Below are 22,944 nucleotides of genomic sequence, written 5' to 3'. Positions count from 1 at the left end.
TGAGGGCTCTATTGATTCAGGGGGCCCGTGAGGGATCGCTCGAAAGGCAGGGACACGAGATTCCACAGTAGAAACAAGCGGCTTGCACAATAACCAATTAAACCAAGACATTATCCATGCCAAGCTATTAGCCTGGGCCACTTAAGAGCCACAATAAATCTAAGCTGTTTTAAAGGCCTGTGCCTACGTACAAAGGGAGCATCTCTGGCCTGTACCCAGAGCTCTCCCAGGCTCTTAGCCTTGAGGATCGGCTCTCATTAAGGCCTCACTGGGCAAGGGGAGTGGAAGGAGCCTTACAGCTCCCACACTCTGGTTTTCCTAACCCCAGAATTTTTTGTGCGGCATTATTGCTGGGGCTAGACCACATCTGCCTCCAGGCCACTTGAGTGTCAGTCTCTCAAGGAGCTCACAGGAGAGCCCCCAGGCGACAGAGCTGCTGGCACTGGAGATACTTGAAGCACTTGTTTAAGAATGTGAGAAGTCTCTGCCCGAGGGGACTTTTTGCCAGGAACTGTGTGCAGTGCTGGGGCCCTGGCTCTGCTCCCCACACTCTGTGCTCACCCTCCTCTCACTCAGAAACCTGCCTCTTCTCTCCCCAAGGCTCCCAACCATCCATACCCCCTCCTTTGTTGGAGACACTTGTTTTAGCTTCCAGTTCCTCAAGAAGTGCCATTAGCCATTAGCTCCCCCACCCCTCTCTGTTTTCCCACCTTGCCCTCCTGGCCCTCCTTTCCTTTTCTTATCAGAAATCTTATCAGCTAGAGAACGGAGGAAGCAAGTGATTAAACTCGAAGCTCCTATAACGCATTAACATTTCTTCTGGAAGAAAGAAGGTTGGAAGGAGGTTAAATCAAGGCTTTGTTTTATGTTGTCTGGCTTTGTTCTCTGTATTGTGGGGCTGTGATTTGTCTGTGCACTCTTTACTCTTGGAAACAGAAAGCCTTGAATTGGCTGTGCTTAGTGCTGCGGAGGAAGCCCGGGGACAGCGGCGCTGGGAACCCGAGCACGTGAGCCTTCTACTCCCCAGGTTTTCAGCCCCGGTTGGCCGTGCCACTCTGCAGACAGGGACCCGCACTCCACGTTCTGTCCCCAGCACCCGACCAAGCACTGGAGACTGTGTTGTGCAGTTCAAGACCCGTGCCCCGCCTTCACCACGTTTGCACCGCGTGGGCCAGGGGTCTCGAGGCCCAAACCCAGCAGACCTGCAGCCTGCCCATGCGCTAAACCTCAGAAGACCAACCCTCAAGGGTCGTGCTGGCTTGTGTTTGAGAAAAAAATCACATCTCCGTTCAGACTTCGTGGAACCTGCCTTGCTCCTGTTAATTCTTGAATTCTTTGTGAAGACCTGCCCTTGTCATCGGGGATGAGAAATTCCTCTTTTTGCTACTGAGGCTTTCTCCACGGTCGCCCCCACAGCTGTGGGCCTGCGTGCTTCCCAGGCAGAGGCCACAGAGAGCGGCTGTCCTTCTCTGCTGTGCCCTGCCAGCTTTTCGGCCAAGCTGCTCTCTGTTCCCACGTGCTGACTGCTCCTCTGGCCTGCGGGCCTCTGGCTGCGGAGCCCAGTGGGGCACATCCAAGTGTCGGCCACCTCTCCCACCTGCTCGGGTCACCACCGCCTCACTTTACCACCTATTCTTCCTGCGCTCACACCAGGGTGCTGCGCTCCTCCCACTGAGTTTGTCTGCCGTACTTCATCCCTCATAATAACGAGGCTGGACTCCCATGACCATGTGCAAACATTTCCCGTCAAGTCACTTGGTTTTCAGGGCTCTGCTTGCTGCTCCCGCAGCTGCCGCTGCCACGGACGCTTGGTCTGAGCTGCCACTTCCAGCCTGCCCAGTCAGGGCACCTTGTGACACTTTTAAAGCAAAACGCCAGAGTGTGGCACTCGAGGAAGTGATGGTGTCCCTTGTCCACCTCTGGGCGTACTTCTAAGGAAAAGGTGATCTCTCACATCTCCGTAATTAGCAATAGAACTTTTTAGGTTGTTCTAGAGCTTCTGAAGTCATCTTGTATTCCTTTGCACCACTGAACATGTTATTCTTTGATTTCTACATTAGTTCTTATTTTTGTAGTAAGAAATTACCATAAACCTAAATGACTCTAAACAACGCACATTTATTACTTTACAGTTGTGTAGATCCAAAGTCTGACCACCAGACCCACTGAGCTAAAAAGTCAAGGTGTTGGTAAGGCTGCCTTCCTTTTTGGAAGCGCTAGGGGAGAATTTGCTTTTTTGTCTTTTCTACCTTCCAGAGACTGACTACATTCTTGGGCTCAGGATCCTCTTCCTCCATCTTCAAAGTCACCACTGGAACATTTCTCTGGTCTCTCCTTCATGGTTATAGTTCCCTTCAACTGTAGCTGAGAGAAGTTTTCCACTTTAAAAAAAATTTTTTTTTTTTAAATATTTTATTTATTGGAGCACCTGGGTGTCTCAGTCGGTAGGCATCTTACTTGGGCTCAGGTCATGATCTCACGGTTGGTGGGTCCAAGTCCCATGTCAAGCTCTGTGCTGACAACTCAGAGCTTGGAGCCTGCTTCACATTCTGTGTGAATTCTGTGTGAATTCTGCCCCTCCCTTGTTCATGCTCCGTCTCTCTCTCTCTCTGTCAATAATAAATAAACCATTTAAAAAATTTTAATGGTTTATTATTTTTTGAGGGAGAGAGAGCACGAGTGGGGGAGGGGCAGAGAGATGGAAACAAAAGATCCTAAGCAGGCTCTGTGCTGAGAGCGGCAAGCCCAGCTGGGCTCAAACTCACAAACCTAACTCACAAATCTTGAGATCATGACCTGAGTCGAAGTCGGACACTCAACTGACCAAGCCATTCATTCAGGTGCCCCCTGAAGTTCCCCACTTTTAAGCACCATGTAATTAGATTAGACCCACCCAGAAAATCCAGGATAATCTCTTCATCTTGAAGTTCATACCCTTAATCATATTTGTGACGTCCCTTTAGCCATGTAAGGTAACATATTTATAGGTTCTGAATATTGTGTACAGGTATCTTTGGGGGCCTTTATACTGCCTATAATGACTTTCATCTTCTCTCTCTTTTCTTTCTCTTTCTCAAAAAATAAATTCAATGTGGCAGGTCATTTCCAAAATATATGATAGGGCCAGGGCCCAGTCTCATGAGAAGGTAATTAAGATTCAGTAAATTTAGATTCACCCAAAAGATCCCTGTCCCTAATGGCTGGCCAAATAGCTTGATGACAAACCTGAAACTCACCCCACAATTACATCATTATTAGATTTAATATCTTCACTGAGCCATTATCTTTAAAATACCGTTATATCCAGATGCCCATCTAGGGATAATGAACATCATCAAATATCTGTTTTGTGCTAGGAAATTTAATAACTTTGATCTCCTTGAATCTTGTAAAGGTGCCTGATGTACAGCAAATGACTGTTAAAGAGGTCAAGTTCAATGACCAGAGCCACAGACCTGAGGAGGGGCAGAACCAAGAGACTTAGCCAGCCTCACCCAAGTTTCCCTACCACACCACATTTCCTTCCATACACTTAGCAGAAAGAAAAAAAAAAAAAAAGAAAAAAGGAAAACACATTTGTAACCTTATTACATTTTCTGGTATTATCTAATATTTGTGTTACATGTACAAATATGTTCATTTAATTGCATAGGCCAGCATCCTGAAAGTATAAACATGGGTCATGTTAGTTTTGAGGTTGTTTGAGGGAACCGAAAGAAAAGAGAAGGCTAATGGGGCCAATTCAACAGAGGGCCAGCCTTCATAAGCCCAGAAGAGACAGGCTTGAGGTGTTCTGGGTTGTGCGGGGTCTCAGTTGCAGTGGAGGGGGCGTCAGAAGGACAGTGGAAGGCACCAGGTTCCAGGATGAAAACAAAAGCTTTTCCAGGATAGTGTCTCCAACTGCAGCCCAAGATACTGAGTATTGCATAGCCCTTGACTAGATTTCCTACTTCCTTTCATTTTCAGTATTTCTTTCATTTTCTCTTCTTTTCCACATAATATGAGAGTTCACAGAGTTTCTATACTAGACCGCAGCCCGAATCGGGGTATGTGAAAGCTGAAGAAATCCCAAGAGTCTATGCCAAATGACTACATGAAGCGAGCGGCTTATGTTAATTTACATCTTTGGTCAGAAATTCATTTGTCAAATACATTTGTCAGAAATTCCAGAAACATCATATGTGGCCCATAATGTATACAAATAACTCTTCTTTTAGGTTCTGAATCTCAGGGTTTAGTATAAATCTCTCAGAAATTGTATTTTCAGAATTGTAATTCAGGACAGTGGGACAGAAATGATTTATTTCCACATAGTTGTGGACTTCTCCGTGTTTTAAAACTTACCCAAATATCATCTTGTTCTCTATTATTTTCTGGTCTTTTAAGAAAAAATTTTTAATGTTTATTTATATTTGAGAAAGAGAAAGTGCAAATGGGGGAGGGGCAGAAAGAGAGGGAGGCACAGAGTCTGAAGCAGCTCTAGGCTCTGAGCTGTCAGCACAGAGCCTGACATGGGGCTTGAACCCACAAACCGTGAGATCATGACCTGAGCCAGAGTCAGATGCTTAACAGACTAAGCCACCCAGGTGCCCCTAATTTCTGGTCTTTTGATATGAGGATTTAAGTCTTTGTAAATAATGGGAGGAAAACACCAATATCATTACTTTAATCACATGAAGAGGAGGGAAACAGAAAAACTGATCTGTGGCCCAACTCAATCTTTACAATAGACGGGACCTCTCTGTGTGGGCACAGAATTGCCTCTAAGCCATTTTCACAGTTCATAGCATCTTTGTCTCTCTACATGAATTCAACCTGCACATTGCTCTCCCTGTTCCTTTGAGCACTTGCACGGGAGAAAAATCCACCTGAAAGGTACATGAAAGAACCCCCTGTCTCCCAGTAGCCTTGACTTTTACTCTGGCACTCACCTCTAGCATCCTGATTCTCAGCAATGCTTCTGAATTGTTAAACACAGCTTTTAAGCTTCAGGTGACCATTTCTGCTGTGGGCTTAACAAAACTCAGGGAAATTGTCACCAAGGCTACCGAACTCAAAGAGCTAGGTGGGGACATGAAAGGATGCATCAGGGTTGCTTGAGACTGACTGATGTGGTGGTCTCCTTTTTTTTTTTTTTTTTTTTTTGCTCCCCATCCACATAGACAGTATAAGCACATATGATAAAAGAGTGGGAACTAATATTCTAGATATGTTCACTTCCAGACATCCAGCTACAGTTTTCTCTAATAGCTCTCCAGACTGTAGAGTTCTGAACCCCTGAGAATGTCCTCCGCTGAGCTCCCTCTCTGACCCAGTCCAACATTCTGGGAGGGCTTCTGCCGTTCAAGAGAAATCCCCAGCACACAGTGGTAGCTATAAGAAAATATCAAGTCTGGGGAGACCCACTTTCGGGCACCATTTGCTGTGCTGGAGATGGACGGGGGTAGAGGAGTTGGATTAAAGCACAAACAAGGAAGCAGAGCTCCTTTTCATCAGAACCCAGATGGGATAAAGAGAGGTTGAAATAAAAGGTTTGAAGAGGAAAGGACAGGAGCTAAGGGAGTGTCCCTTGAGTGGTGCAGTAGGAGTCGGGTCACTGCAAAGGACGGAGGGGTTGCCATATAATCAGGGACTTGGAGAGAGCAGGGAAGACTTGGAAGAAGTGCTATGTGAAAAGTGGTGAGTCAAGAAGGGATAAATGAAAGGAGTGTGGACTAGCAGAAAGGGAAAGCTTAGGGCAGCCATCTTGAGAGTAGCAGAGACTCAAGCAGAAATCTATCATTTTCAGAGCAACTCAACAACCTGGAGGGAGAACGGGAGGGCTTGTTCAGGGGCAGTCATCTTTAGCTGTGGAATCAGAAAAATCTACTGTAGCTCCAGTTGGCAAGAGATTTAGAGTGGAGGTGAGTTCCCTGGAGATCTGGGTAAGAATAGAGGAGGGTCTGTGAACCAGGCCACCAGAGGAGTTTGAGGGAGGTCTTCCTTAAGAACCAAAGGTGGCCTGCATGCCCTTTGTGTTTGAGAGATGGAAGGTCAGATATTGTGGTCAGAAACATGGAGCTTCGCAGGTGGGGATCTTGGCAGGTGGAGATGTTAATGAGGGTAAAATCCACAGCATGCCTAAACAGGCGGACAGATAATGTGGGATGATGTCAAGGTTACCAGAATAACTTTGGGCAAAAAACTGATTCGTGGTGACTTTGAATCTGAGAGATTGATAGGAATAAAATGAGTGGGAAGAAAGACCATGAGGCAGGTACTGCTAGGCTGGAGATAGGTACCAGGAGATTGGGGGCTAAGGAACGGAAATAGGTCATGAGTAACAGAGTAACAGAATGAGAATAACAGTAGAAAAAGTCAACCCTACGAGCAGAACAATGCCCCAGAAGTGATCATGGGGCAGGAGAAGTACTGGAACTCTTCCTTTATGCCTTGTGGTTACTTAGAGGGTGTGGTCTTCACCATGGAGATTATGAGGGATGCCATGTGATGGGGAAGATCCAGTTGCCCTTAATGTGAGTAGGTGAAGGAAGAGTGGAGAGGATGATTCAAAGGGTGTAGGAGAGTTTGTTCTTAGGAGGATTAAAGTTCCAAAAGGATCCATGGAAGTGTTTAGGATAATAGTTCTTAATCTTGGCTGCACAACAGAATAACCCAGGGAGTGTTGAAAGAAAAACCCCAATACCCAGACCAATTAGATCAGAGCCTTTGGGTTGGGACCCCAGAGTGAGTCTTTTTTTTTTTTTTTTAAGTTTATTTATTTCGAGAGAGAGAGCGAGCACTGGAGGGGCAGAGAGAGAGGGACAGAGAGTATCCCAAGCAGGCTCCGCACTGCCAGGATGGAGCCTGATGTGGGGCTCACAAATCATGAGATCATAACCTGAGCCCAAATCAAGAGTCGGACGCTTAACCAACTGAACCACCAGGCACCCCTGGAGCAAGTCTTTTTTTAAAGCTCCCCAACTGATTCCTATATATGTGGGATGCAGAACTACTGACTTAGGAAGGGTGTGAGTGGGGAGCAGGTGGGCCAGCAGCAGGAGGAGGTGTTTGGAAAGGGCGATGCAGAAGAGAGTATTTATGGGCAACAATGGTTACAGAAGCAGGGAGAGGGCAGAGACTGCTGGGGAACACCAGCAGGCAGGGTGCCAAGAAGGCAGAATTCAGGTAACAAAGGGCCTTTCTGAAAATGAGCCCCAAGGTTCCAATTCAAGCGTGGGTGTTAGGCAGTGTTGCTGGGACTGAACTAATTGTCTCTTCAGTATGTTGGATAGACCCTTTACCTATAACTAGGATTTTGGTATTTCTGCATTATTAAAAGGCCATGAGGTGCAAGAAAGCCTTATCCATTATTCATATTTGTTTCAGGCTAAGTGCTGGATCCCCAGCTACTGAGAATTCGTAAATGTCTATTTGGAAAGCACTGACCATGATTCAAACTGCTCTTGGTGTTGTTTTTACTGCTTAATCCTGTTTGTCAATCTTTCTCAGTGTTGACCATTTGCATCTCTTTCCACTAATTAAAACAATTAAAATAGTTTTACTGAATTATTACTTTTTTGGCATGGATTTGCATGTTTCTGTTGGGAAGAAAGGTCAAGAAAGGTCCTAAGTATAAGAACTATGTGTATGAATATAAAATATGTGTATCAAACATTTCAAGTATGATGTAGATCTTCTATGGCATGCTTTTGACAATGGTTTTTCCGAGAATTGTTACAAGACGGGCCTTAATCAGATCCCATGGCTCCCTACAAATAGTTTTCCCCGTGAAAGAATTTAAGCCTAGGATGATTTCCACCCTGACAGTGCGTCAGAAGTATCACATCTGCAAGGAATATAAAAGAACCATAAGTTTCACACTACAGCTGCATGTTCACATCATTTATTCAGCATCAGAAACTCCTACAAGGTCAGCCATCAAAAACATATCCCGTGTCTCATCCCCTCCATGGACCCAACCTGCAACACTCAGGTTTCATGACCCAGAACTACTTTCTGGATGGAAACTCCAGAAGGAAATACTTTGAAATTTCAACAACAACAAAAATTCTTCCCCTGGTTTTTTCCTTGACACATTTTCTCCCACTTCTCCTTTTCCTCCCCTGGGTGCTCATCCTTCAATAGCTCCTCTGCTGGCTTCCCTTCCTCACCCCCGGCAATGGCAGGGCTCCCCTTGGTCTCTGTCTTCTAGGGTGTGGCTCCTCCAACAACCCACATTAGGGGCGAAGCCTAGACTGCAGTTCCCTGCTCAGGTGTGAAGCCTGCTCTCTCCACTCAACAGCTGTGTGACCTAGAGCAAATCGCTTAATTTTTCTGTGCCCTCAATTGAACGTCTGAAAAAATGGGGTTAATGGTATCATACAGGGTTGTTGTGAAGATTAAATGAGTTAATAAACATTTAGAACCATGCCCAGCACATAGGAAGTTGTCAGTAATGCGTGTTATTTTTAACAATGTCGTTTAACGTATCTCTCTGCTCTCCCTTGATAGTCTCCCTGATCACAGGGATGACAAATATGAGTATTGTAGAGTCGGTTCCTGAGTCTCTACTTCAGGATCTGCTCTCTGTCCAGAGAGTCACACACACATTTCTAACTGTCCCTTGGGCATCTTTGTCCTGATGTCTAATTCATACCTCTAACTCAATATTCCAAAAGTAAAGTCACCAGAGCCACACCCCAAAGCTACCTGCCCCCTAGGTGTGTTACTATTACTGAGAGGCAGACTGGATCTTCTGCTCCATTCATTGCTGGTCACCAGGTCCGACAGGAGTTACTTGAACAGGACCTTCCACACCTGTTCCCCTCTCCTCACTCTTCTGCTATCAGCCCAGATCTACCATGCTTTTCTTCTTGACTCTATCTTTCTGCGGATGTCAGACTAATATTTCTTTTTTTTTTTTTTAAGTTTTATTTATCTATTTTGAGAGAGAGAGTGAGAGAGGGACAGTGGGGGAAGGAAGGGGAGAGACAGAGAATCGTTAGTAGGCTCCACACTGTCATCACAGAGCCTGACTTGGGGCTCGATCTCATGGTTGGTGAGATCATGACCAGAGTGGAAATCAAGAGTTAGATGCTAAATGGACTGAGCCGTCCAGGTGACCCTTTGCACTAATATTTCTAACATATATTTCTGATCATGTCTTTTGTTGGTTTCAATCTCTCCACTTCCTCTCCAATAACTCAAGACACTGAATCGCAACTCCTCTCTCTGGAAGTTGAAGTCCATCTCAATAAAACTCTTACCTGTCATTTGAGGCTTACTGGAAATAATATGCTAGTATGGAACCTGTATTTACTGTCCTGTGTTTCTTCGTGCTGTTCCCTTCACCTAGAAAGTTTGTATTTTTTCCCACTATGCTGGTGAAACTCTACCTTTCATTTGGGCCCAATTCAAATGTTAGCTCCTTGTCAGATCTCCTCAAAATAATATAATCCCCTCCCCCCTCCTGAACTCCCACAGAACCTGCATTCATCTATAGCATTTATCAGACTCAGACTTGTCTCCCAGTCCTTGGCAGAGTTCTTTTATGCCTCCTTCCAGATCATAACTTCTTCAAAGGCACTTACGATATCCTTTAAAGCTTCAAATGGGATAAAATGAATTGCAATAATAGCACCAGGAATTAAGCTCATTTATTCTGCAAAGCAGCAGCCTGTTGTCAAATGCTAACCCTCTTTCTCACAGTCCTCATAAAAAGAATGGGAAAGCATATAAATGAAGTGGCACACAAGAGGAACATACAGTGTGAGCAATTACGCCAATTCCTTTTATAGGAAGCACACAGCTGAGATAAACATGGAAGCAGATTATTTACCATCCACGTCTCGTTGCCAAATTCTCCTACTTCTTCTAAATTTTTCATTAAAGGAAATCAAGGAAGGTAAACAAAAGTAGCCCTTGGGAGGAATCAGCACAATGGAAAACCACTCATTTATCAGCATGGCCTCAGAGAAATGTTTCTTATTTTTTTTAAACTGCATCTTTTGGGGCCGGATACTTGTGTCTGCGCACTGAGGTGCACAAACACATACACATGGTCTCTGGGTGGGCGCCGCCACACCAAACCTTGGCTTCAGTGCCAAGGGAAAGAAGGAGGGTCAGTCAGGAGAGATTTACCTTCATGGCATCCTGGGTGTCATCCAGACAGTAGACTCGAACACTGTACTCCAGAGACGAGCAGCAGAGTGGTCCAAAGATGGCTAGCTTCAGGCGCTTTGCGGCAGCTTTGGTGGTGGACTGCCCCACCAGGGCGTAGGTGCTTAGGTTCTCTGTGAGGAGGTGGCAAGCCTCTGCATCCAGCTGAATGTAGCAGGGGGTAGTGAAGTTTTCCTCCCCAACCACAACCACATCCTGCAGGACAAGAAGGAAGGAGCTGTGGTTGAACTACTGTGGGTTCTGCTGGCCGCCATGATGGTGGCCAGTATGGCAGATAGAACAGGACCTCTTCTGCTAAGGTTTGCTCATCCTTTTCTTGTTTTTTTTTTTTTTTTTTTTGGGGGGGGGAGTTGTTTTTGTCACTCTCAGGCTTTAATGTAGCTCTTTTTCCATTCTTAATCATTCTCTCCTTTACGTCCCCTTGCCTTCATACTGCCAATATTCTTTATTTCGATGGCCCTCTAGTTAGCGTTTTTGATCTGAGAATCTACCTCACTGGAATCAACATAAAATTCCAAAAGAAATCCATTAGTTATCCTCCTAATTTCAGTGTACCTGAGTTTATTACTTATGTCTGAGAATTTAATGTTTTATTTATTTATTTATTTATTTATTGAGAATGTAATGTTTTAATCTCTAAGTTTCTTATTGTTTCCAAAAGTACTGTTTTATTTCAATGTCATGATAGTGTAATAGGTTTTCCCCCCAAAATCTAGGGGTTTGAAAAGATTTAGAGAGATTAAAGAATTACACAATACCATTCTACTGTGTTCTTCCAAACTCACCCACCAATTACTTTTCAAAAAGATACACTGCTTTTCCTCAATAACCTGGGTTACTGGACTCCACGGAAAGTACAACATAGTAAACTCAATGCCTTTAAGACACATCTCTCTGGTTACAGAGCCTAGCCTTTTAGTTTTTGAAAATATTTAGCAAGAAGTAAAAATAAATACAAGTGATGAGTATTGTTAAAACAGTTACTAACTCAACCAAGTTTTGATTTATCTGAATGACTGAGGCCACGGAAGAAATCATCTGAAAGACCAAGTGTAGGACTCATAACCTAAGGGTCATAATTCCGCATGCCTCCCAGGGCAGCCAGGTATTAGGAATAAGTGCGGCAAGTAAGGCAGAAGACAATAGGGAGTGGAGGAGATTCTGGTAAAGCAGAGCACAAGTCTGTCTAAAGAGCTCGGTTCCCACTTGTTTCAGCTCATCACAGCTATGCAGGAATGTAGGCCCAGTGAGAAAACAGCCTGGAATCTTTCAAGACACACTGGAAGTTCAAAGTTTTATGTGAAATTTTCCAACTTTTAATTAATTCAAATTTAAAAGAAAACTTCATATGAGTGAGATAAAATACACATGTGGGCATGATTCTGCCTCTGCACTAGGCTACTTAATCTTCACAGAGGCAGGAACTGTGTCTGCTTTGATTCCCACTATAGCTCAGTGGGCCTGGCTCATGGTGAGCAAATGGGTTTTTGTCCAAAAAATGAATGGCTGTGTCATCATAAATTGAGTCTCAACGATATGAAAGAAGTAGCCGCCTGGGGTGGTTGTTTATTAGTTAGATCTTACAACATCAACTGAGCTATAGTAGGAGTTGGGTTGAATACCATTCATGAAATTATTTCTTCATCTGAACCTGTACTCCAAGATAAAACTTACACTGAACTGGCAAAGAGAGAAATTCAGCACCTTCAGGTTTATTTTAGCCCCGAAAGGACACATGGAAAGAAGTGCTCCCCCCCACCCCCCAGCAAGGTGAGGGTAAGCCTCAAATATCATCCAATGAGCATGTTACAGAAAGCCTCCAGTAAGATACAGTCAGGAATAGATGCTCCACGTCCCTGCCACAGGTATAAGAGTGTATTCTTTTTTTTTTTAAGCATAATTTATTGTCAAATTGGTTTCCATACAACACCCAGTGCTCATCCCAACAAGTGCCCTTCTCCCTGCCCATCATCCACTTTCCCCTCTCCCCCCCCCCCATCTACCCTTGGTTTGTTTTCAGTCCTTAAGAGTCTCTTATGGTTTGCCTCCCTCCCTCTCTGTAACCCCTCCCCCACTCCCTCCCCCCCTCCCCCTCCCCCATGGTCTTTTGTTACGTTTCTCAAGATCCACATATGAGTGAAAACATATGGTATCTGTCTTGCTCTGCCTGGCTTATTTCACTTAGCATAATACTCTCCAGTTCCATCCACATTGCTGCAAATGGCCAGATTTCATTCTTTCTCATTGCCAAGTAGTATTCCATTGTATATGTAAACCACATCTTCTTTACCATTCATCAGTTGATGGACATTTAGGCTCTTTCCATAATTTGGCTATTGTTGAAAGTGCTGCCATAAACATTGGGGTACATGTGCCCCTATGCATCAGCACTCCTGTATCCCTTGGGGAGATTCATAGCAGTGCTATTGCTGGGTCATAGGGTAGTTCTATTTTTATTTTTTTGAGGAGCCTCCACACTGTTTTCCAGAGCGGCTGCACCAGTTTGCATTCCCACCAAGAGTGCAAGAGGGTTCCTGTTTCTCCACAACCTCACCAGTGTAAGAGTGTATTCTTAAGCATTGCCCTGTTTTACTCTTCTTGTCTCTTTATTTCATTTTATTGTTCTTGCTACTGTTATCATTACTCAAGTCCATAAATAGACATCGCATTAGGGCATTAAACAGAGAATTGTGCACACAGTTTAGGATCACTTGAGATTAAGACGTTGGGATGTTTTTGAGATAAATCATTTCAAGCTTAAATGGAATTGAGGTTAAATCTGGTTAAGTCTGGTCATAACTCAACATAAAGTTTACCCCTAGACTTCAGTCCTGGACTTTCAGCCCTCTGGCAAGGAGTGATCCCATCATGTGGCCAAGGGAACATGACCACAGAAAGGGTATCCCTGGGATACCCTTCTAACTCAAACACTACTTTTCCCTAAAATACTGAAGGCTTGAATCTGAATCTTCACATACATTTTTTTCTGAAAATTTCTTTCCTAAAAGAAAAATACCATAAGTAATCACAATGTATATAATATTTATGGATTGGATATTTTGTAATGGTGACACAAAATACAGTGGTAGCTTTCAAAACTATTAGACATTTTTTGATATATTCCTGAAATATGCTTTCTCAAGAATACTCTAAAATGTGATTTTTAATATGGCTATTTTCCATTTAAACAACAGGTACTGTCTTTCCAAGGGATAATAATGAAAACATGCAAGCTTTTTTTTTTTTTTTTTAAGGTATTAGGTATAAAGTGGTCATGGTATAACAAATTCTTTTGCATGTAACTTCAGGTGCTGATGGAAGGATTCTGCTGAAAAGAACAGGATCTGTTTAAGGCACTGTCCTTAACAGGTTGTGATGGCAACAGACACACATAGCCAAGATGTCACAGGTGTTCTTCATTCTAGTGGAGCTTCAGGAATGCATTGTTTTTCTGTTTCCCCAAGTTAAGGTCAGAAGAACTATATTCCGGGTATATGTCTACAATGCCTACCATTTTCTGACCCAGTTGCAATGTTTCTTTACCTGCAAATTTAAATATATATATATATATATATATATATATATATATATATATATATATATATATTTCCCTTCCCAATACACTGTATGTATGTTCCAAGGGGGACTTGTGCAAGACTCTCAAGTGTACTTTCCTTAGAAGTTAGCCAATGCTTGACCATCATTTTCACTGGGACTACCCATCAGTAGCTAAAGCATTCAAGAACTAGTCTTTCCTTCTTCCTTCCTTCTCACACTCTCTGCCTCTCTCTGTCTTTTTGAGTATAAGCTAAAATTCCATTCATGTTCTGCTTTAAAAACAAAAACTTTCCCATAATTACTCCAGTTTATCTAAATGAATTGCTCTTGTGTTCCATCTTTATCCCAACAGAAGCTCACCTCCCACTGCCCCTGTGCTGCCTGGTTCTTGAGCTGTATCTTCCAGTCCTCAGTATTGGGATCTGCACAGTGATGCATAGTGAGGATGACGGGGCGGGTCAGCAGGGCTCCCGGAGGCCCACAGCTCACCACAGGGGTCAAGAGTGTCTGAGTGTCTTCCATGGGTGGCCTAGAAGAAGAGCAGAGATTGGCATGAGTGACATTTCCATAGCATGTATGTACTATGTATTCATTGAGATTTTAGATCTGAAGTTGTGCAAATTGTTTCTTCTTGGGATTTTTGCGGGGGTGGGGGAGGGTGCAGAGGCAGAATTATATGGGAAGATATGTCCTTTATACCAATACTTTCATCTTCAAGACTGGAGAAATTTATGATAACAGTGAATTTGCCAGTGTCTCTTTGATCCCCTTCCCCCAGACACAGACAGACCTGCCTTTGGTAATTTTCTTTGAATTCATGTGCAGATACCTTCAGGATGGAACAGAAAGGAATAGAGTCCTTATGAGGTTACACAACCATCCTTTCTTTTTTTTTTTTTAATTAAAAAATTAACTTTATTTATTTATTTGAGAGAGAGAAGGAGCAATTTATTTATTGAGAGAGAGAAAGAGAGGCAGGGCCAGAGAGAAGGGGAGAGAGAGAAGCCCAAGCAGGCTCTGTGTTGTCAGCTCAAAGTCCAATGTGGGGCTCAATACCATGAACTGTGAGATCATGACATGAGCTGAAATCAAGAGTCAGATGCTCAACTGACTGAGCCAGCCTGATGACCCCACAACCATCTTTTCTGATAATACTTGCCATTACTCTCACAGGGTTTTAAATACTTTTAATTTATTTTTAGGACCTAACTTGAAAAATACTTCAAAAAAAAAAATCACTTCAGAGTAAGGACACCCTAGAGCTAAATTTCTTCCAGATGACTTTCAGGGATAATTCAGGCTAGTAAAGCAGATTCATTGTTTCACATATGACCAGGCAGAATACAGAACTGTGTTCTATAGTTCTAGAATTTAAAATGAAATATTTCTACTTGTATACTTCATACTCAGAGAATTGGGGTGGAAAGAACCTCAAAGATCTAATTTTTTTTTAATGTTTATTTATTTTTGAGAAAGAGACAGAGTGAGAGCAAGGGAGGGGCAGAGAGAGGGAGACACAGAATCTGAAGCAGGCTCCAGGCTCTGAGCTGTCAGCACAGAGCTCAACGTGGGGCTCGAGCTCACAGACTGTGAGATCATGACCTGAGCTGAAGTTCGACTCTTAGCTGACTGAGCCACCCAAATGCCCCAAAGATCCAAATTATTTCCACATGTTTTTTTTTTTTTTAACTTTCTTCAGTCATTTCCCTAACAAGATTGTAATCAACAAATAAACGGATAAATTAACCCAAAGCTGATATGTGAGCAAGTAGTCCCAAAGCATGGGGCAGACTGCCCAAAGTCTTAAAACTAACAAGTGTTAGCGTGGGGACTAACGCCAATGCCTTCTCAACACAATACTCAAAACTACTCTGTCAGAATAGTGTGGATAAGAGATCATGAGCTGAGTGTTTCAGAGGAGGCAGGACCCCTGGGGTCAACAAGCACCACCTTCCATACAAAGTAGGAGCCTGTCTACAATATGCTGGCTTGTGGCTGGTGCTGTAGACACATTCAAAATGGTGCTCCACTACTATTGAGGGTCACCTCACATATTATCGATTCAAACCTACAAAACGTTCTTAGGAGAAATACAATTTGCCTTCCTGATCCTTCTTTCCACATATCTTTGGCCTGCTTTCTCTCCACTTCAGCATGAGAGCCTTTCAAATATTTAGAGATTGCTATGATGCCTCTAGAAAGTCTTCTTTATTTTAGACCAAACATTCTCAGTTTTTTAACTAGAAAAGCATGGTTTCCAGATATCTCCCTATATTTCTACCTTCATCGTTATATAGATGTCCATTGGTGTTCCTATGTCTTCACTAAAGTAAGGCATCTGGAAGTGAATATTATACGCAAGTAGGCAGCATAGCAGGGCTCCTATTTTCCTTGATTTGGAATACATAGTTATATCAATGCCTAACAAAATTGTTGCCTTAGGTTGTTCTCAATCAAATAATTATTTATAAATGTTATTGCAGGCTTGAGTTACAGAGGAAGATGGAGATAATATAAAGCATTTCCTTTATAAAATGAGGCAATGAAGCCCCAAGGAGGATAAGTTATTTGTTAAAGCTAACTACCCTGTGTATTCATAACATGAAAGGCTCTTAGGCTAAGTCTCTACAGTTTTGTGGTTGCAGCAATGGCTTTTGAACATATGTACAGAAATTTACATTTGGTTATTTAATTTCACCTTAACAGTTGCAGAGAAAATTTCAGGGTATGTATTTCTTAACACTGTCTTTTCTCCAAGTATAGGCTATCTCTTCTAGTCTTTCATCCTCTGTAGAACTGATTTGCCTGCCACTTATCTTCTCGTTCCAATCACTGTTGACATTGTAGCACAAGAATAGGGCAAAGATAAAGACCTTTTTAAACATACTACTTGAAACCTCTTTCTAGTCTGACATCAATAATTTGAATTTTCTGGTTTAGCCAAATATAAACCAATTAAAATATACATTGTCCAGTTCATATCTTTCCATTCATTCACGTGGATATTATAAGGGACATATCAAATTCCTGTATAATTGTGATGGCCACTTGAGAAGGATTTTCCTTTAGGATTTTTTTCCTCATCTATGGTTAATATATGAATATACTACACAATCTAGAAGTTAGCTTAAATCTATGGCCTACCCTAATTTAACACTCAATGAATGACAACAGCTGCTTGATATTTTTATATATAAATATATATACATCTTTAATTTATAATATACACATTTTATATACTGTTGGAAGACAGTTCTCCATGGATCTTTCATGTTTCTGCATGTCTCTTCAAGGCGATTGTATAGCAATCACCTTGGAAGGCAACGATAGTGCTGGTCTCTGGAGTACAAGGCAACCACATCCACTTCCCATTATAAAAAAACCCATGTTCTCCAAGCTCAGAGGTCCTTCCTGGAAGGCACCCACTGAGTGTGTACAGATCATCTGACCCTCTCTGCATCTCCCTTCTGGCACTGGGGTTTTGTGAACTGGCACAAAAACGACAAAACTCTGGACAGTGTTATTGCTGTAACAAACTGTCCTTTGTCTCTGCCCCAGAAGTACTGTGTCATCTATCAACATCCACCAGACTGTGGCAGCCAAGGTAACGTCAAATCTTAGAGTCCTTAGCTCCTGACAAGTATTATCCTCAGTTCTAAGAACTCAATTATAGTTTGACATATTTTCTCCTTAATAAAACTGGGCTATCCCTCCCTCCTCTCATTCTAAAATGTCATTAGGATCTCACCAACTTAAGGGTTTTCTTTCTTCCTATTTAGAAAGTAAAAGCAACTTTTATCTCCTTTGTCTTTTAACATCATCTCCATCCTCACTGAATAACAGCACATTTTTATTGAATCTAAAGTTATCCAAGTACTTGAAAATGTACTTTTGGGAATAATAAGGTTATTGGCAGCTTGCGAAGTCTTTATCATCTGCTTCATCCCTTAGTTTTCATTTCCTTTTAATCCAGTTTTTCTTCCTTCATTCCAGTCTGAAATTCATTTTCTTAGTACATGAGTGACGTTTTGGTTTCATTGTGGCATAGCTGATATTATACTATCGGTCCTAAGCGATAACCTTATGCTTGCTAATTCTACTTTTCCTACCATGGCAACAAAACACAACCAAAACAAAAAACAGTGACTACATTTTCGTGAGCACAACTCTTACCTTTTGGTCACAAGAGTACCTTGAGAAGTGGGCATTAAACTTTTAAGGAAGGAGACTTAAGTGGAATCCATTTCAAGTGGTCCTTGCTATATAGTTGGAGATTGGAAACATCTGCCCCTCAGTCTGCTGTTAGCAGCCGGTGCTTGAGGCAGAAAGAGGAGGGGTTCTTCTCATCACTGAGTTGGAACAGAAGGGAGAAGCCTCCCTGCTGGGTTGGGGAGCTGTCAGACCTGTACTGTCTAAGCACACCCCTGGCATGCAATATTGATGGGCACCATTCTTGAGGGAGGGATAGCAAGGGAAGGAAGGGGCAGTAGGTGTCAAAAGAATTTATTAACCCAGTGAGGTGCAAGAATGTAATGAATAGGGAAGTGGTGAAGCGGAATCCATAACAGGGAATGAAAAACAAAGAAGAAATAATGATAAGAATCTTTTCGTTTTCAAGATGAAAGAAGTGGTGTTGAAATTGGAAACATTTCCAAGCCTATATGGAAGGAGTGATTGAGGGAAGATTAAGATTTAACTCCGTGAAACCAAAGGTCAGAGTGTTTAAATCCACATTAAGCACGAATATTACAATACATAAAACAAAGCTAGTAGAAATTAAATATAAATAAGCCTGATCCATGTTTTTTTGCAACGGGCTTCGCTCCTATATGTCTCATGAGTTATCTGAGATATTTAGTAAACATTCTATAAATATTAACGGCAGATGACATGGAAATGAGCACAAAGCAAAAATTAGCTGCAGAAGCAGCAATTAAGTAGAAATTTAGTAATGAACAATAATTAAAGTTTCAAAGGCTTTTCAAAGTCCAGTGAGGATACTATCATAGGAAATGCTGGATGGGTTCTGAAGCCTCTAGGACAAAGCCCTCAGAGAAGTGTTTTAGTTTCCTGTCAGAGAGATTTTCTCATCCTTTGTTTGCTGTTACCCGTGAGGAGAACTTCTCCTACACAGAAGTGCACAATTCAGAAAACTTTCATAAAAGCAATTGCATTTGCTGCTCATGGCACACCTGCAAGGGAATCAGGATAAGTATGTGTATTACTTCTTTTTCCACAAGAGAAAAATTGAAATCTGGAGACATTCACACACTTGCCTACGGCCTCAAAACTAGTAACAGGCAAAGCTAGATTTCAAACACAAGTGATGTGGTTTCTTTCACACAGTGGTGTATTTTGGGTTACTTATCAGGGTTCAGGGCCTTGAGACTTTTTTTGGTCTATTTGCAAGAGCAAGCCTAAAATTACTTCTTGAAGAGAATCTGTCTCCATCCACCTCTGTGTGGAGACAAGATGCTTTCTAGTAACATGCATGTCTTTTGTCAGGTCCCTCAGGATGACAATCCCACCGCCACCCTCCCCCCCCCCCCCCTCCCCGAGGCTCAGCTGCCTTTTGAAGCACACGGTTTCACATATAACTGGCAACTTGAAATATTTGCACTCTAGGTATCTGACAGGGAATATCTAACTCACTTGCTATCAAAAGCTCAATTGAGCAAAAAAAAATATTTATGGAAGCCACTCTGAAGGGCGTGCCACCATTTCCCCAGACAAGCCAGAATCTATCCCTGGATTAAGCCACAACAGCTAAGTATCGTGCTCTGACTGAATTGATGAGTCCTTGTGGAATTATTTTACTGAATTTATAGTTGGGCCTTATACCATCTACTTACATTGAGGGACACTACCAGGAGTCCTATGAAAACTCACTGCTATTTCAATTTAAGGATGTTGTTAATTGTATTAACAAAAAAATGTCTTCTTTATGTGGAATGAAGGGAGAAATAATTGAGCTTCTCTTGGGCATATTTTTTCCTCATGGACACATGGATTTTATCACTTACTACATTCCCCTCTTGAAAGGTTTGGAATAGTAAATTCATGACCTATTACCAGGAAATATGCTGGGAATTACACCAAATATTTTATACTTTAACTGCTTACCTGACTTTGTTATCTTTTCAAATCTTAATTTTTCTCATTTTCTCAATCTACTTATTTACAAGTTTTTTTTCCCTCCCGTTGAAAAGACTGTATTTTCATAAATCACCTGAAATCATTTCTTTATAAGTAAGACTGCAGTATATGAACACCGTGGAGAGCAGTGAGAAAATAAGATTTACATATGCCTGCACTCCACTCTCTTCCCCCTATACCTGTAGCCTTTTATACGGCTGTGTGCTCAAATAAGGACTTGAGGACTCAAAAGAGGAATGTCATTGAGTTCCACTGAGAAATAATAATGTCAAATACTGTTTTACCAACTTCCAAAAACATGTTAAAATAAATCAAAACTTTCTGCTATATGGTTACTTACATAAGAGAATTTTGGCCCGCTATCCTAACATACTACTTTATTATTTATATTCAGTACCTATATATGATAGATAGTTTACATTGCCTCACCACTAACTCGCACCTTGAACTCTTCTTATGCCAACGTCCTGCAGTTGACAAATCCAATGATTTCTTCTTCTTTTTTTTAAAATTTTTTGTTTGTTTGTTTATTTATTTATTTATTTATGAGAAAGAGAGAGAGCAAGCTGGGGAGGGGCAGGGAGAGAGAGCGAGAGAGAAATCCCAAGGAGGCTCCACACTTTCAGGGCAGAACCTGATGTGGGGCTTGAACCTACGAACTGAACTGTGAGATCATGACCTGAGCTGAAACCAAGAGTCAGACGCTTAACTGACTGAACCACCCAGGTGCCCCAATGATTTCTTTTATTCTTCTTTTTCTGTACATTTTAATTTTACGTATACCTATGTCAACCACTTCTTTCATCTTGAACATCTCTTTACGTTTGATTGTTCTATAATACTTCCAGTCATTCATTCTTTCATTGAAAAATATTCATTGCATAGTCACTCAGTAGAAGCACCACACCAGATGTAAACTCTGTGTTGACCTGCCTTTTCCTTCCATGTTCTATTTCGTTTTGCTCATCACATCCAAACTTTAATAGGAATATTTCCTGAAGCTCTTTCCCCTGGTCTCTACTTTCTGCCTCTGCATTTTTAACCCTCAGAGGATCCACCCACTGGTGACTCCCCATCCACATCTCCGGCGTGAATCCCATATCCCTACCCGCGCACACTGCCCACATTTAGCTCAGAATTTGTCCTTCCTCCTTGAACCACTTGCACTCACAATTTTCCCAGTGCCCAAGGCTTGGTTCCTACACCTATCCTTTGTGTTTCATTACTCTTTTGTGACACTTCTAACCGGTGGTGAAATCTTCTTTCTGAAATATATTTCACTTTCCATCCTCCAGACTCAGGCCTGGTTCTTCCCTTCCCCCTTCACACCTAGTTTATTGCCATAGCCCAACCAGGCAGCCGGCCTACAGGGAGTCTTCCTGTTCCCTCCACCAACTAACTCATCCAGCCTACCTCACCAGATCAATCTTTAAAATGCACTGTTATTCTCTTATTGCTTGGCTGCTCAGAGACCTTCCATGGCTCCCCATGGTTTCCCAAAAAAGTTCTTTTTACCTTCATATGTGGAATGTCTAAGTTGACTTTCTGGCCTTTTGAGAGTATTGCTAAGCAAGGGCAGAATACAGAGAAAAGGGCAATTAACATTGATATTTTTAATTCCAATTATTTTTCAATAAGAAATGACAAAGAGCAAAATTTCAGTCTGAGTCAGACTCATTTTTTTTTTTTTAACTACTACTGGAAACAAGGCAAAAAGGTCCACATTAGTGCCATTAATCATGGAAATTGTATCCACAGGGGAAACAGACGCTTTGTGGCGTCTTCCGAGATGTGTAAAGCTGGAGAGGTAGAAATCATGAGCACGCCCTTACAGCTTTGCTCCCTTGTCAGAGACAGCATGTCCCATTGCTGCAGCTCATTTGGGCTGCTCATCTGCCATTCAGGGTTTTCTCTTAGAGCACATTCAGTAATGATAAGGCCCCCTTGTCATATCCACTCTGCCACACGTAATTAAGTTCACGCCTCCCTTTAGACAGTTCACATCAGCAGATGACCAGCTGGAAAACATCCAGCTGGAAAAATCCCCAGTTTGGGATGCAATAAAGGGAAATCAGGGAGAAAGAAAATGGAGAAAAATGATCAAACTTGTCCTATAAATGACTTGAAGGAACATTCATAGCTCCTGATGCCCTCCCAATGTCTTCCCTGTTAGAAGTTCTGTCTCCGATCGTGTGAGGGCAGAAAGGGTCTTCAGGGAGCAGGAGAAAGAAACTGTGTGTGAGACTGTACCACAGTAAGAAGCAGAGGCCCGGTGCAGTGTCTTGGTGCTATCTGTAAAAGAGGGATGGCATGGGACAGAGCAGAAAAGCTTCGCGGTGAGATCACCTGCCTGAGAATTTGGCCGTCCCTCGGCTTTTGACTGGGAAAAAATTGGCTCTGTGACTTGATTTCCCCGAGCCCTAGTTTTTCGATCTTTAAATTGGAACTCATCACAGGGTTGCAGTGCAGAAATAAATGAAAGTTAAAGTATGGTGAATAAATGGTACCATGTAGTCTATTACTAATATATCCTAAACGACGGAAAATAAGTGACGAGAAGAACTGCTCATTATTTGACACAGTCGTCTTCTTGTGTTTGTTCCTTGTTTCATGGTCTCTCGTGCATGTTTTCTTTTGAGATCTTGAGGTTTCTCTAGCTTCATTTATATAAACAGAACTTCTCTGATGCACACCAAGTTGAACAGAGTAATTCTCTCTGCACCTAACTTCAGGCAGTACGGGTGGCAAGAAATGATTTATAGTTTTTCCTTTTCTTTTGAGTCGAAGGAAAAGGAAAACTCAAAGCAGAAGTGTCTAGCTTTATCAATTTTTTGTTTTCTCTTTCTTTCATCTCATATGCACAATTATTCTTGCCAGGGTGCTGACCGCACCATGGGAAGGAAAACCACACAAGTCACACAATGCACACATCTTTCAGCCTCAGCGCGTCCCTGCAGCACCCCTTAAGGCCTGATTTGCAGCTGAAGATAGCGGTGATTACATGGACAATAAGAGACCCAGACACCTCACTGCTTCGGAGGATAAAGCACAAGCCATCCCTCATTTCTG

The 22,944-nt window shown here is 42.3% G+C and overlaps 1 protein-coding gene across 2 annotated transcripts in view; it reads right to left on the bottom strand.

The window, feature by feature from the left end:
* UNC5C (unc-5 netrin receptor C) overlaps window positions 1-22,944 on the bottom strand; it is a 359,471-nt gene that overhangs the window by 20,746 nt on the left and 315,781 nt on the right. For both annotated transcript variants that reach the window (XM_019463841.2, XM_019463843.2), the window contains 2 exons: window positions 14,080-14,248; window positions 10,123-10,356 (listed from right to left, as the gene is read on the bottom strand). In XM_019463841.2, the coding sequence (XP_019319386.1) occupies window positions 10,123-10,356; window positions 14,080-14,248 (403 nt within the window). The remainder of the gene's footprint in view (window positions 1-10,122; window positions 10,357-14,079; window positions 14,249-22,944) is intronic.

This window comes from Panthera pardus, unplaced genomic scaffold (assembly GCF_024362965.1).
Source record: "Panthera pardus isolate Hobbes unplaced genomic scaffold, ASM2436296v1 HiC_scaffold_13, whole genome shotgun sequence".
NCBI lineage: Eukaryota > Metazoa > Chordata > Mammalia > Carnivora > Felidae > Panthera > Panthera pardus.
This window is presented reverse-complemented; position numbering and strand designations above follow the sequence as displayed.